The 12,662-nt window shown below is 40.9% G+C and overlaps 1 protein-coding gene across 2 annotated transcripts in view; it reads right to left on the bottom strand.

The window, feature by feature from the left end:
• NDFIP2 (Nedd4 family interacting protein 2) overlaps nucleotides 1–12,329 on the bottom strand; it is a 45,103-nt gene extending 32,774 nt beyond the window's left edge. The window contains exon 1 of one of the 2 annotated variants that reach the window (XM_074535585.1): nucleotides 12,122–12,329. In XM_074535585.1, the coding sequence (XP_074391686.1) occupies nucleotides 12,122–12,157 (36 nt within the window). In that variant the 5' untranslated portion in view covers nucleotides 12,158–12,329. The remainder of the gene's footprint in view (nucleotides 1–12,121) is intronic. The other variant, XM_074535584.1, reaches the window with a different exon arrangement.
• Nucleotides 12,330–12,662: the final 333 nt, after the last annotated feature.

Genomic DNA, 12,662 nt, shown 5'->3' with positions numbered 1-12,662 from the left:
CAAACCTAACCTCCTCCATTCTCCCTTGTCCTATCACTGCATCTCCTTGTAAGAAGACCCTCTCTGGCTTTCTTGCACAGCCCCTTTAGGCACTGTAAGGCTGCCAAAAGGACTCCCTGGAGCCTTCCCTTCTCCAGACTGAACAATCCAAACTCACACAGCTTTTCCACACACAAGAGCAGCTCCATCCCTCTGATCATTTTGGCGTCTCTCCTCCAGACTCACTCCAACAGGTCCATGTCCTTCCTTTGCTGGGACCCTAACCCCACCCAGGACTGATGCAGCCCTGCAGGTGGGGTCAGAGCAGAGCAGAGGGGCAGAATCCCCTCCCTATCCCTGCTGCCCACGCTGCTCTGGATGCAGCCCAGGACACGTTTGGCTCTCTGGGCTGTCAGTGCCCATGGCTGGGTCATGCCCAGCCTCTCAGCCACCAGCACCCCAAAGCCCTTCTCTGCAGGGCTGCTCTCCCTCTGCTCATCCCCAGCCTGTGTTTGTGCTTGGGATTGCCCCAGCCCAGGCACAGGACCTTATACACTGGGCCTTGTTGGAATTCATCATGTTTGCACCCACCCACCTCTCAAGGTCCTTCTGGGTGGCATCCCTTCCCTCCAGCACATCAACCACACCACACAGCTTGGTGTCACCAGCATACTTGATGAAGGCAAGTGCTAAGATCAATCAGCTCTGATTTAGGTCACTAGTAGCCACTGAAAAATCAAAACTAAACCAAATAATCTGTAATTACACTCAGAGAATAATTTTAAGAGCAGAAGAGCAAAATAAGTCTTTCTGCAAAATAAATGTTTTCATTTTCTTGTTTATTTGGAAAAAAAAAAACATACCCACAATAGCTTTTTGAAAGTAATATTTCACAGTTTTCTAGAATACAAGGATTACTGAGAAAATAGGCCAAACAAACCACATTGTACTTTAACTTACTAGCTTTCTCCACAGTATCAGGGGTTTTTTCTCCACAAATAAGGTAGTTTACAACATGTTTTTTTCTTCAAATGTGTGTTTTAACACCAATCTCCCATGAACCCATGCAGACCAGCTAGCAGGAAGGCAACTATTTCCAGTTCTCTACCAAATGCATGCTCTGCTGCAATATAGTCCTGGCCACAGCCACAAGCCCTCCAGAGAAACACCATCCTCTAAAGACTGGTGAACCCTAAGATCAATAAACACTGAACTACTACACCATTAAGCTTATAAAGCATTTCAGTAAAATGCAGAAGTATGGAAATTTTCAGCTACTTTTTCCTTTTATGTATTCAAAACTAAGTGATCAAATCTGATTAGAATTCTTGACTGCACAGAACAGATGTACATAATTTTCTTTTCCTCACCATCCCATCACTTGGCAAGCATCAGCCATCCAACACCCAGATCTAGCAGCACCCCCTTCATGATAACCAAGTGGGTTGGCATGTTGTTTGTTTCTGTTGGGTTTTTGTTTTTTTTTTTTTTGGTTTTTTTTTTTTACGAGGCATCTCTGCAGAAAGTTTTCAACAGTAGTTAATATGTCAGAAGGTCAAAGGTGTAAATCTGCACTAGAAGCAGGAAAGCTAACAGAAGTCCATTGCTGCCATTCCACAGCTGTGTAGAAATACCAAGTGTGTCTGTTAAACAGGGATTAGATACCATGGAAACCCAGAACCTCTGGAGGCAAACTTCAACTGAAAGATTTATACTGAATGTTGTTGGAAAGTAAGTTGGCAAAAGAATGGCTCTTCTACCACAGCGAACTTCCTTGTGCAAAAATTAACTAATCTGTAGCAAGTGAAAATGCTTCACATGCATTTAAGCAACCCTTAAATCATCTTACTACTCTTTTAGCTAGGGATCTTTAGGCTATTGAATTTTTCAAGGTTTTTTAAAAGAGTCTTATAAATTGGATAAAAAAAAAAAAACCACAAACCAAATAAAACAATGGTGATCAGGACTTTGTGAAGGAAAAGAAAATAAAAACATTATAATGCGTGTGTAGATAGATCTACACAGACATGTCTCTATGTCCATCCCAACAACCACCTCACATATAACATTTTATATGTATTATAATTCAGATTTAAGCAATTAATTACACATTTAGAAGCATGACATACACAGCTGCATTCATTCCCTCTGGCTTTTATTGAGATGTATTCCTTCTAATCCCTCCCACTAACAGTAAAAGTAGAAGTATTAGTGAATATGAGAACATATCTGGTGTGAATGCGTGAACTCTTCTCGAAAAATAAATGTTCTAAGACTAATCATGCTAAAAGTATGGTTATTCTTCAAAGTATATCCATTTCTATCCCCTTTTCTTGAAAGTTTCTTGTCTACTAAAGAATAATGCTACAATAATTTTGAATATTGGAATTTTGGTATGATCCAAACAGATACCTGCTTCATATTCACTGTAAAATTTTAAACTAGGCATTGTTTCCTAGTGTTCTTTGTATTACATAGTTATAGGAATTAACAGAGAAATGTGCCAACAAAAAGTTGATATGACTAAATACTAATAAAAATGCCTGGGACCAACATTTTCAAATCTTCACACATGATATAAAAAAATCCAGGAAAAAGAAGTTGTTAAAAGCTTACTCTAAAACTTGTTCAGAATGAGGTATTGCAACTCTGACCTACTCTAGAATGCAGAAGCTACTAAAAACATTACCACCTATCATGTAGCCTTCTGTTTGTCAAATAGTAACTTGAGAATAGCTTGAGGAACTGGTTCAATTCTATAAACAAAGTATAAAATGAGGTTTTCCTCCTCGAACACTTTCTAGATAGAAGAAACTCAGTAACAAAACAGAAGCACCCTACGGAGACCCGAGGTCAGTCTAAGGGCGTGTTCTGTCTCCAACACCATCATCAGCACATGAGCCTTAATCACTTCTCTGACATCCATTTTCCTCAGATTCCCCAGTGTGTACTTCCATTGCACACAGAAGTGTACGTCTCTGCCTATTCCACTTGCATCTCTTACAGATTTGATGCATGAGAGTTTGTTTTCTTGAATCTGCTGGTACCATCTGCCTGTATAATCTTGTGTATCAAAAAACTGCTTACGTTTGCTTCTCCTGTGTACTTTCTTTTCTAAATCAAACCTCAGTGAGCACTCTACAATTTTAATATTGCACAAATTGGTGAATAACAGCTCCACAACTGCTTTTACCCACTGCCTTGGTGACTCTGCAGGTGTTGGTCACTTCAATTCCCACCACTAATTTCAGAGCACTTTTAAGAAGTCCACTTCCCCTTCCTTTCTGTAGCTCCTCTTGTAAGCAACCAAAACTGTTGACAGCAACCAACACAAGGGCAGGTCTTGTGTCTCATACAATACTTTCTGTTCATTTTCCCTGTACTCCCTAATGATGGACAGTGCTGCATCAGGATTTGCGGGCAGCTGCCACTAACCAACAGCTTCAGCAAACCACCAGTCACAGGTCATGTCTTGACTCAGCAGCAGCTTTATAGAATCAGTACAGAAAGTAGATCCTGGTCACTCTTAAGTCACACAGAACATACACAACATGAAAACTGTAAAAGTAGAGGGAACAGCCTGTAAAATCAAGAAACATAACCAAGAGCAGACTCAATATTCAACAATTAGTTCAATTTCCATTTTAGCTTACATTCATTTGCGCTGCAAAATTCAATATTGATTGAAAATGCTGAATATTACTCTAAATGTCATACATATTTCAGTTAAAGTACAATGAGAGAGCTTAAGAACAGAAACTTCTTAAAGATGATGCAGGAGGATACTAACATGATAAATTTATTTTAAGAGGGAATAACAAAGATGAAGAAGACTTTCCTCCTAGAAATGTATTTTGGAAACTGAACTGCAGAAGCAGCATACAGTTTCACCTCAAGCCTCTGATTTGAAAGAAGCAGGGAAAAAAGGAGTCAAGTGTCTGTCTCCTGTACCATGCATAAGTGTTGTTGAAAATTTTTCAGAAAAAATATGAAGAACTTTAAAAGTCTCAAGATTATTGACAAACCAGGAATATTATGTATTACATATTAGTATGCGTACTTAAATAAAGCCAGCCTAGCAAAATAGTTTCCTACTCAACAATATGGCTCAGTAGCCCAACATGAAATCATTAAAAAAAATATAAATCAGAGGACATTATTAATCAATAAGAGCAAACTCTATTCTTATTGGCAGGTCAGTCATGCTTGACTTTTTGAGTAGAACCCATTTTCTTAGCAACAGAAATGGAGTAGTTGAGCTCCTCAACTTATAGAGATAACACAGACAAATTTCAACAGCTTAAAAAAACACACATACACAACACCAGCTGAACACACTGTGAATTTCAAGAACAGGCTCTTGTGAAAATATTTTCATTTTGATTTGCAACTCACACAACACTTATAAACATTCAGGGTCCTTCCTTAAAAAAAAATAGCATGTTTAGGTCTCAACAGGTAGTTGGGAATTTTTTCAACACTACTGTTAAAGCGCTGACTGAGCATTTCAAAGCAATCCAGCAAAATATGTGGCACAAAGGACAATTCTCTGGATCTCTCCATTGCCAGCGAGATAATGCACACACCTGAAAGCAGGCACTTTCCAGCAGGTTGTTTGTTTATAAGGCAGCTAAATAAAACAAGGCACACAAGAGGCACACAAGAAAGGAACACAAGCCACACTGTTCAACATCAGCTGTGGCCCAGCACTGCAGGGATTTAGTGGCCAGCTCCTTTATTTGAATTATGCACTTGTTCTGGAATTTGGAACAGATTTTAAGGAGCAAACAGCTTTTGTGCAAGTCTTTTTTCCTAATCATTTATTCCATGTATTTGATGCAAGTCAATTTTATGACCACAACTCTGGAGATTCAATTAAGAGCCTTAATGCTTCAGTACATTTCTTGAAAAATACCTTAAGGACTGTTTCTGGTAAATTTCAAGATACAACAATTGATTCATAAGTAGCACGATCAAAATAGACAATTGACCTCAGTATCAGCCAAGACTCCAAACCCAATTGTTTCATGTTTTACCAAAGGCATCACTTATTCCTCAAAGATGACAAGCATTAATTAAACGAATCATTGCCAAAGCGGTGTTTATCCACCAGCCTGCACCACTTCAAAGGAACCCTAAACTTCTTTCCTGCAGGAAGGAAAGAACTGCTACTATAAGTACCCTCTTTTCAATAACCTCTCCTCAAGGCCCTTTCCTACACAACCTTTTCAGATATCAGGGAAAAGCAAAAGTATGTTCAATAGCTGAAGCTACATTTACATCTTTACCAAGGACATGACTCTGACCTCCCCTACAAGAACAATCAGTGAACATTTATAGGATTACTTTCAACAGGTAAATATTGCTCAAAGCTAAAATGGACAAACCATGTTTGTGAATATGTTAAGTTATGCTGCAATAGTGGGGAGACCAACTTTATTTTTTTACAAGACATGCACATTTTATAAGTAAGAAGGTGCTGCCAAGTACCTAATAACTAAAGAAAAATAAAGATGGGTTTACAAAGAAAAAGCAATATACAGCTTATTGCAGATATTATTTCATCTACACCACTCAAAGATCAGAGGACTTTTTAAAAATTGTTCTGTGCATTCCAAACACAGATGGAGGCACAACCATGGATGAGGCTGGGGGGCATGACTCAATATCTAATGTTTTGGCTATGGAGTGGTTGAGGAGTAAGTTAGACAATCTCAGTTTTAGGCTAATCTTAGCCTACGATAATGGAAACAATACCTAAGTATTGTAAGTGGAATAAAGAGTTACGTGTTAAAATGGAAATTTATTTTTCACTTTCACTGTAAATCAGACATGCTCTGTGCCTGACAAGACTTAAGCACAAACCAGAAAAAGTTAGTCATTCTCATTAAAAAACACAGCTGGTGAAGGGGGTGCCCAATTTACTAAAATCAGCAGCTTGTGACAGTACTTGCCCAGGAAGTGGGAGACCCAAGGCTGAGGCAGCTCAAACCCACAGCCTTGGCTCTACAGTAGTTCAGTTTCAGTAGGAAAAGTTGGCAGTGCCTCTCCAACTTTATAAGTTGCCAATTTTTTTCATTCTTTTTTTACTCAATCTCTTAGGATTGCTTTTCTTCATTTGAAAATGGCTTCCCTGATTTGAGTGTACTGGTATATGTTCATTCCCTTTTTCAAAATAGCTAGATATCTGGAGGGAGATTTGAGGCTATGAAACTTCAGAAAACACTGGAATCTATGACTAAGTTGAACGCTGAGGTCTCACAAAGTTAGGTGTGACAACATTATCGGTTGCCACATCTTCCTTGTTTTGTCCACACTGTCACAGGGCAGAAAATTTCAAAATATGCCTGTAATTAGCCATTTGTCAAAAATAACTCATTTTCCTCATCTAGAAGACTACTACTAACATTTTGTGTTAATGCAGTGCTTGATTTCTGAGGTTATCCTGATGTGGTCCCTACTACATTTTTCAGATACAAATGAGCCGAGAGAAGGCTTACAGGTTCTCCTTTTCCAAGTACCACAGAAAGAACATCCAGTTTGGCCATAACACAGCTGACTCCTGCTCAGAACCCTGCTACTTGAAGTAATTTTATTCATGTTACTGAACTTTTCTAATATGATTAAAAGACTTACTAGGCACACCACAGCCTGAAGCTGCCTTTTTACATTATGTGACTTCATGTCACTGCACAAATCAGGTACCTCTTTTTTCAGGCTTCATCTTTCAAGAACCTAAAAATCCCCCAGTTTCCCAAGATGGGCTCAGCCACACCAAGATCTTGCTGCCACTAGAAAGGCCAGTCCTGCTCCCAGCCTCTCTTCCTGTACCTTTGCACAGATCCAACCTTAGACTCTGGCCTACCCAGACCTTTGGTGAAAAAACAGAGTGGAACAATAAGGTACACTTTGCTGCCTTTACTCTTTTTTTTTTTTTTTTTTTTTTCTTTCTCAGTAAAACTTATGAAACTAAGCCAATTTGTGTGCAAAATTGCTTAGGTCATTCTATGCCCACATCAAAATGAAAGGCCACTGCCCACATAAAAACCCAGAAAGTTATTGTAACCACTGATATCCCTGGGCACCAGTGAGCCAGGGTTTCCTCCTATGAATCAGCTGCAGAGCAGGGTGATATGTCTGTGACCCTCCAAGAGATTAAAAAATCAGACAGCAACAGCAAAACACAGTTAAACAGCCCTGCTTTAAATGTATACAAAAAATACTGTATTTGTTCAGTACCTCAGCACCTTTACTTAGAAGCCTCATACTGAGAGACTTGAAATTTATTTCCTTGTCCATATAAAATGAGAAAGTACTAATAAATTTAAATAAAAAGTGAAAAAAAGTAAAATGTAGTCCTTTAAGTATTAACTGCATCCCTACTGTATCTGTGAATGTTTCAATGGTTATAATCTTTCTGATTTGTAGCAGGAATCTTCTTTAAAAAATGGCAAAAAATGTTTACAAAAATATTAAAGCTGTTCATTCAAGAGAGAAACTAACTGTTTAATAGACAAATTTCTAACAGGTAAGTGCTACAAAAATAAATTTAAAAATTGAAATGGCTAATATTACAGCCCAAACAACAACTAAGATGCAAGGACAGACCATTGTCTGAAGGCATCATTTATCTCATTTCAGGAGAGTCTCATTTGCTTTTTAAGCCATTAAAAGTTTAATCTAGGTATTTCATGTACAAAAAGTCAGTGCAATGAAAAACTGCATCCTCTTATGCTTGAGCCTACTACCTCTAAAAATATCTGTGCAACTATCACAAGGAAACAACTGTAACACTTATCAGTTAATGCATCTTTCCTCAGTATTTTTCAGTATTATCAACTTAGTGCTCCAGATGCAGAATTTTATCTTCCAGTTATGACACCACCCCATATCTGTGGAAAGCAGAAGAATTTCCCTAAGCTAGCTTGAGCTGTTCAGTAACACCGATTACATAAGAATTTACCTAAGACAACAAATACTGTAGAAAACACAGTAGATATACAGATATAAGCTCAAAGCCATAGAATTACCTACATTTGGGAGTTTATTTGCTAATCACTATTAGGCTTGGTCCCCGGAAGAGAAAGAAGGAAGAGATTTCTCTTTGTTAACATTTCCTGCATAGGTTGACTTTCATGAGAGTTACAAAGACAACTTGACTTTGATCAAGGTTTTTAACTAAGTAACATTGGGAGAGTAAAGAGTCAGCGACAATAGAGGTAACAGATACAGAAAATAAAGCCTTATCTTAGTTTGTTTTTTGCTATAGTGTTTGCAGAACAAATTTTCATCTCTTAGCCCCATTTCTATAAGTACACACAACTTATACAAGACTAAGATCCCTTTTAAAAAAACCACAATTTCTTTACCCCTGCATAGTGCCGTACAACAGGAGGGTGCCATCAGTCTTACCTCAACCATCACTTACAAATCCCACCAAAACCAAGTGCTACAGTGGCATGGCAAGTTCAGTAACAGCTGAACTGACATTGTGGAGAGCTGCCTTTGGCCCCACCCAAATCGGTTTGTTACCTTCCCATTTTAGCATTTACCTGTTTAGCTCTGACCAAACCCTAAGTCAGAGACTCAAGACTACTTGAATCAAACTTTAATCAAGAAAGACTGGCTATTATAATTCATAAGCAGTACAGCTTGTAAGTCCTGCAGTCTTCAACACAATTTCTGTGCCTAAATCACTCACATGCACACGAAGTCTTCCCTCATGACTCAGTTAGCTGGAAAGCCACATTTCTAAGTAAAAAAGGCAACCTTGAGCTTTAAAGCCTAGTTGCTCTCTCAGTTTTACGTGCTGCAGAAAACAGCTGCATTTCCTCCTCTTTGTTCCAGTACAGAATCACAAAGCATCATTCCAATCACTTTTTCTGCAAACAGGCTGGACTAGAAGCAGACGTTTCGGACAAGATAGTAATGCTATTAAGGACAGATGACAAAGAATTAGAAGGTAAAAACAATCAGGAGAATGATTACTGAAGAATTTTTAATATAATTTTCCTAAACTTGATGCCTTATCCAACAAAGAGCAGAATAGGGAAAGAAATAGAAAAAAATACAACAGTAAGTAAATGATACAGCTGTAACTGACTTTTACCTGCAAGGAATGTCAAATGTAAAATTTAAGACACATTCATCAACAGGAATGCAGTCATTCAAGTGACTAAGGAAAAGAAAAAAGGAAGTAAAGCAAGACAACAAAGTTGGCTAATTTACTTCTAATGTCATACTCCTGCAGGGAAGCATGACAAATTCTTACCCATCAATTATCTGTCTTTTTGCCCTACGAAGAGAGACAAAACAGGAGGGCCAGAAAGCAATACAAATCACACATGCCCGCGGCACAGAGTTACGTAATGCTGACGTTCTGCCTGCTCTTTGCTCACAACACTCACTTTGCTGCAATTCCAACCACCAGCCTTTAACAGCTGCCCGGTTTGAACATTTCTAAACTGCTTTGTAAATAAAATGCAGACACACAAAGAAGAACAAGATACAGAATGAAGCTTTAGAGCTATTTCCAACAGAGGTAAAAATACGAAAAGCAGAGGGTTCACTTTATGATGAGACACTTTCTGTTTCATAAGAAAATGTCATAGAACTGGCTTTTTATGCTAAAACTCAAAACTAAACTGCCTGCCAATCTAAAGCAATTTAACTAACTTGAAGAAACCACAAATAAGAAGAGAAAGATAGCTCCTTCAACTTCACTTAAGTGTTACTGTCAGGAAACACAAGTCAGTAACTTTTTGATAATAAAATACACCTATAAATCTTTCTATTTGGAAGAGAACTTGCCCTGAATAGACTCAAACTGATTAGCTAGAAGTAAAGGCAGAATAGGTACAAGCAGGGCCAAAAAGTACTTATTACTAATCACTGGAGAAAGAAAAAAACCCCAAAACAAATAAAAAATAGTGAACACATCAGAACTAGCTGGAGCTCACAAAACTAAATTCATAAAGCATTTATAAAATGTGGTATTATCCATATTAAGTCACCTTTTTTTCCTACATTTTGTCTTTAAAAACTAGGACACAACCATAAAATCTGCAATAATCTATTGCTCAGTACCTATCATAGCCATTATGTAAGCAAATACATCACAACACTTGAGATCACATGCTTGAATAATCAGCTGCTAATTAAGTATATCTGCAATTGCCTCGGTCCTTCCTTTCTCTGACCCAAAACAGTAAGTAAACAACATTACAAAAATCTCAGTCTTCAGCAGTCAGATATAACAAAGAAACTAAAACAATATGCTCCTTCCTATGGGGCAGTAATCAGCAAGCCTGTATTTTAAATTCTGGAGCAGAGCAGACTGATTTATAACAAATGACTACACAATTTAATGTACACAGCAAACTGAGGAGGCCAACTCATGCAGACAAACATTAAGCTAAGCCCTTTTGGAAGGCCACACCAAATAGTTTTTACCCAAAGCTGGGCATCAGCACCATCACTGGAAGTTCCTAACAAGCATAAAATAAAAATATTACAGAGACAAATTACTTCTTCATGTGTTAGGGGTTTTTTTACTCCTTTGAGTAACTAAATTAAAATTTCCCTTCTACCTGTCTGACCTCTAATAACATATGCTCTTTCAAGGCCTTTTAAAACATGCCCAGGTTACCTCAGGCCTCGAGGAAGATAGTGTTTGTAGGCTCTCAAAAAAATGCTCTGCCAGCATTTTTCTTCTCTGTTGCAGAGAAGAAGGAATGACTTTAGAACTTCTACTGATTCCAAGTTATGGAAGCACAGTGCCAGAAAAAAGCAGCTGGTGACCAACTACCGCCCTAAAGGAATACGTCACAGGGCGGGTGGTGAGCTCGTCACCTCTGTGACAATCCCTGCATCTAAGTGCCCAAAACCATACAAAAATCTACAGTGCTGTAAGACTATCAAAATAAATATTCCAAATATAATAAAAGTGTTTCCTATTATTTTTTCTTAAATCATAACCTAGGAACAACCTGAATATAAATACCACTATTTACATATGGACATACCACTATTTACATATGGACAGACATAAGTGTGATTACTTCTGCAGACATTCTTTTCACTACTCAAGCTGTAAAACACAAACACTAACACAAATAATTTAGGATTTAGCTAGAAGACTGCAGTAGAAATTTGAATCACAGAGAATAACAAAGATTTCAGACTTCTTTAGCTTTCTATTCATAGCAAAGCTATTAAGTACAAGGAGTTTAAGGATAAAATTTAAACTTTTGAGGAGACTGACTGCACCTAAGTAATTTTTACACCCAATAATCAGGAAAGTTTACATATTTTGAGTATAATTGACCTTAAGCTAATGACCTCAAGATTTATGTAAGTGACATTAAACTGATGACTGCGAGAAACAAACAAGACAATCAATTCGGGCAGGATGAAAATCTTTGTATTCTAAATGATTACTTCCATGATTAAGTTCAAGAACAAAAGAAAAACTAACCTCAGTGACCCACAAGGCTGCAGACTGGTCTTGAGAAGAGCCTGTTCGTGCGTGTGCATACACACAGACATACACAAACACACTGAAGGTCAGTCTTTTTCCTGCATTTCACACTTCCCTCCCTCCCTCTAATCTTCACACAGGCCTTGCACTCCATCCCCGTGCCAGATATCTACGGGCTTTTAGAAGCCTCAAGGTTCCAGCGGTTCGCTCTGCAGCACGTACTGAGCAGAGACAAGGACCCGTGTCCCTTCCTTCCCGGCCGCGCTCTCCCGGGAGCCGCCACCCGCTCCCGGTCGGGGGAGGCGCCCGGGAAAATCCGCCGAGCCCGGGCCGGGACCGGCGGCCGCGGAGCCGGCGGGAGGGGAGAAGGAGGCGGGCAAAGGCGGCTTCCAGAGCAGGCCGGGCAGCCGCCCCCTCCGAGGCCGGGGCTGCCGGGGGCCGAGGGAGGCAGCCCCCGCCCCCCGAGCAAGGCCCGACTGTCAGAGCCCTTCCGTGGGATGGCCCGCGCTCGGCCCCGGCCCGGTGCTGGTCCCTGCCAGACCCTTGCCCGTAGGAGCCGAGAAGCGGGGGCGGGGAAAGGGCGCCCCGGTCGCACCGTGCCCGCCGCGCCGGCCGAGGGGCGGGGGGAGGCGAGCGGGGCCTCACCGGGGACGCCGCACTCACCACTTGGTAGCGGCTGACGGGCTGGTGGTGATCCATCCTGGCCGCCCGCCGACACGCACGGGCGCGGCCGCAGCTCCTCCGACCTGGCGCCGCGTCGCTCGGTCCGTCCTTCCCTTCTTCCTTCCTTCCTTCCTTCCCCCGCCCGTTCGCCCGGCGCCGCCGCCGCCCGGCTCGGCCCTGCCCCGCTGCGGCCGCCCCCTGCCCGCCCCCGCGACGGCGGAGCGGCCCAGGCCCCGCCCCGCCGGGATCCGCGTTGGCTCGGCCCGGGGGCTGGCTCGGCCCGGGGCTCGGCGGGTGTGCTCTCCGCCCTCGGCAGCTGCCCCGGCTGCGCTCAGCTCGGGGTGCTTCTGCCGCGGCTGCCGGTAGCGGGTCTTCATCTTTCGCCGCTCTTCGCTCGGCAGCAGTGAGACTGTTACGTGCCCAGCCCAGGCCTTGCCTGGATATTTATCGCTATTGATCACCACGGGGCAAGAAGAAGTACAATATGGCAGAGAAGACATATTGGGGACCCGGACAGCGATTTTGAATTGGCATCTACCTA

The sequence above is a fragment of the Zonotrichia albicollis genome, chromosome 2 (genome assembly GCF_047830755.1).
Source record: "Zonotrichia albicollis isolate bZonAlb1 chromosome 2, bZonAlb1.hap1, whole genome shotgun sequence".
In the NCBI taxonomy this organism is placed as follows: Eukaryota; Metazoa; Chordata; class Aves; order Passeriformes; family Passerellidae; genus Zonotrichia; species Zonotrichia albicollis.
Note: the sequence above shows the minus strand (reverse complement) of the source record. Positions and strands in the feature narration are given on the sequence as shown.